Consider the following 2520-nt stretch of genomic DNA (forward strand, 5'->3'; position numbering starts at 1 on the left):
CACCTTCTGCGGTCTCATCGGGGATGAAATGAGCATGTAGCTCTTCTCTCAGAGCTATTAGTACAGCGTCACACATAGTGCCATTTTCGCGGTGTAGACAGAAATAACGTGAAAACAACCAGAATCGACGTGCTCTACAGTTCTAGTTAGGCGCTCTAGGCAAGTGGCAACATAAGATGGCCGCCGGTTGCTTCACTTCTCGCTACGGCGAGTAGTTGTGTGTCTCCTGACTATAAATTTTGTACAGGATTATGAATGATACTGTACCCGTTTCCAACATGACATGATCATCAAGTGTAAATATTGAATATGAATTACATAAATTGAGATGGCAACAATCAGAATGCTTAAGGCGCTCATCAAGACGTAAAGCCAGGAAACACAAACGGGCGGAGCTAACGATTTCCCGGAAGTACTCATTCCACTCGGCTCTATTTTGGGTGAGAACGCTGATGGTCCTTTTCGCGCTTTAACAATCAAATCTACTTTGTCAGCCCAACAACTATGGCGGTTCCTGGTACGTATTGGTTTAGTAACTTTATATCTAAGTATACATTTTGTTTTTTGTTTTGTTTTTTTTGTATATACAAAGCACGCGTTAGTAGCCTTCTGTGAAGCTGCTAACTCAGAACCACCGAGTGATAGTATGTAATTCTCCTTCTGTATTATAAGTATTTTTCGGATCTATATGTATATAATACTAGTATTAATGATAATATACATTTTTATTGTTGTTGTTTTCGCTTTGTTTTCGTTTGGTTTGCAACACACTAAAATCTATTTAATCACACAGGCCCGAATAAGGACAATATAAGAGCTGGATGCAAGAAATGTGGATATCGTAAGTATACATTAGACCAAAAGCTTTCAGCCCATCTTCTTTTGTTCTGTCTGTCTGCGATTTGTTTCAGTATAACTGAAGCAAAGACCAAACAACATCTTTGCTTTTTAATGGCAACCCTAAACTTGTTTGTGTCTTATTTTCTTGTCAATTGCTTGTTATGCACAACTATTTATTTATTTATTTATTTATTTATTCATTCATTCGTTTATATTTATTCTTTTTATTTCTAAGCTGGCCATTTGACCTTTGAGTGCAGAAACTTTGTAAGAGTTGACCCCCAGAAAGACATTGTTCTGGATGTAAGTAGCACCAGCACTGAGGAAAGTGAAGAGGAAGTCCTGGGTCGAAGTGGGCAGAGTCGTCGAGGTAAGATATATTCAACACATCCAACACAAAAGCACACATGGTCCAGTAAACGTGGCAATAATTGGGTGGTTATGTTGTTGGTTGCTTTTGTGTCTGCTTATTCAGAGCTTCGGGAGGCACCAATACCACTTTTTCCTCAGACAGAGTACAATTAATTAAAATTGAGAGCTCGCTGATACCATGTAATTGTTTTTTGATATTGGCATTACATGCTTGCTCAGAAAACTAAACCCAAACACTTCTTGAACGTGGCATAGGGCTGGGTGATTATGGAAAAAAATAATCACGCTTGTTTCGATTGTTATTCAAGTCAATATTAATAAACTTAATTATTCATGGCTATCAAAACTTAGTATTTATGTATTCAGCTACCAAAACTGAACTTTTCACCTTTAAAATTAAAAGAACAAGCACAGAATTAATTAATAACTAACTAGTAAAATATTTAAAATAATATCAGTCGAAAAAACAGTGAATATAAAATATATCACTGGTGTTCACGACCTGGCCTTTTAGGGGCAATGTGGTGTGAAGAAGAAAGCAATGATTGAACTTTATTAATACAACTCACTTTTCACAGATTAAGACGAGTTGATGTTGTATTTAAACATAATAATTTTTATTGTGTGATTAGTTTTGCAGTTGGCTCCAACTGTGGGTCATTAAACAGCTTCAAACAAGTATGGAAAGCAGAATAACATGACATCACATGCTTTCGCAACATGGTGCATTCTTGGCGTATTTACAACACATGAATTTGTCCGTTCGGCACATGACATGGGTCCTACTCAAATCTGCCTGGAAGGAACACGTCAGGCTGGTAATGTGGTATTGGTGTCATATTTTTCCCCAAGTCGGAATAGGAGTACAAACTTAGAATATTGCTGCTGACGCTGTTATCGGTATCGGTGTATCCCAACAAGATTGTTGACTGTACTTCTGACTGACTTTACATGTGTCAGACCCTTCTGATGATGACCGTAGAAAAGACAAACACAAGCAGAAGAAGAACAAAGAAAGAAAATCAAGAAAGAGGTAAGTTGTTGAGTGGGGAACACAGTTAGTTTACATGGTGAGTTCCAAAAATTATTCATTGATGGATGGTGTTTTCATGAATTATGGAGGAGTATGACTTGGGCCATCCACCATACAAATATTCTTCTTCTTCTTCTTCTTCTTCTTCTTCTTCTTCTTCTTCTTCTTCTTCTTCTTCTTCTTCTTCTTATTCTTCTTCTTCTTATTATTATTATTATTATTATTATTATTATTCCACAATTTTTAAGTTTGTGTTTGAATGCAAAAACTCCACT

The 2520-nt window shown here is 36.7% G+C and overlaps 1 protein-coding gene across 1 annotated transcript in view; it reads left to right on the top strand.

Moving 5' to 3' along the window:
• The first annotated feature begins 374 nt into the window (after positions 1 to 374).
• Positions 375 to 2520, top strand: part of srek1ip1 (SREK1-interacting protein 1) — a 2980-nt gene continuing 834 nt past the window's right edge. Inside the window, exons 1-4 of the mRNA XM_077534351.1 lie at positions 375 to 517; positions 794 to 841; positions 1076 to 1210; positions 2173 to 2245. Coding sequence (XP_077390477.1) covers positions 505 to 517; positions 794 to 841; positions 1076 to 1210; positions 2173 to 2245 — 269 coding nt within the window. The 5' untranslated portion in view covers positions 375 to 504. The remainder of the gene's footprint in view (positions 518 to 793; positions 842 to 1075; positions 1211 to 2172; positions 2246 to 2520) is intronic.

Source organism: Festucalex cinctus, chromosome 10 (genome assembly GCF_051991245.1).
Source record: "Festucalex cinctus isolate MCC-2025b chromosome 10, RoL_Fcin_1.0, whole genome shotgun sequence".
NCBI lineage: Eukaryota > Metazoa > Chordata > Actinopteri > Syngnathiformes > Syngnathidae > Festucalex > Festucalex cinctus.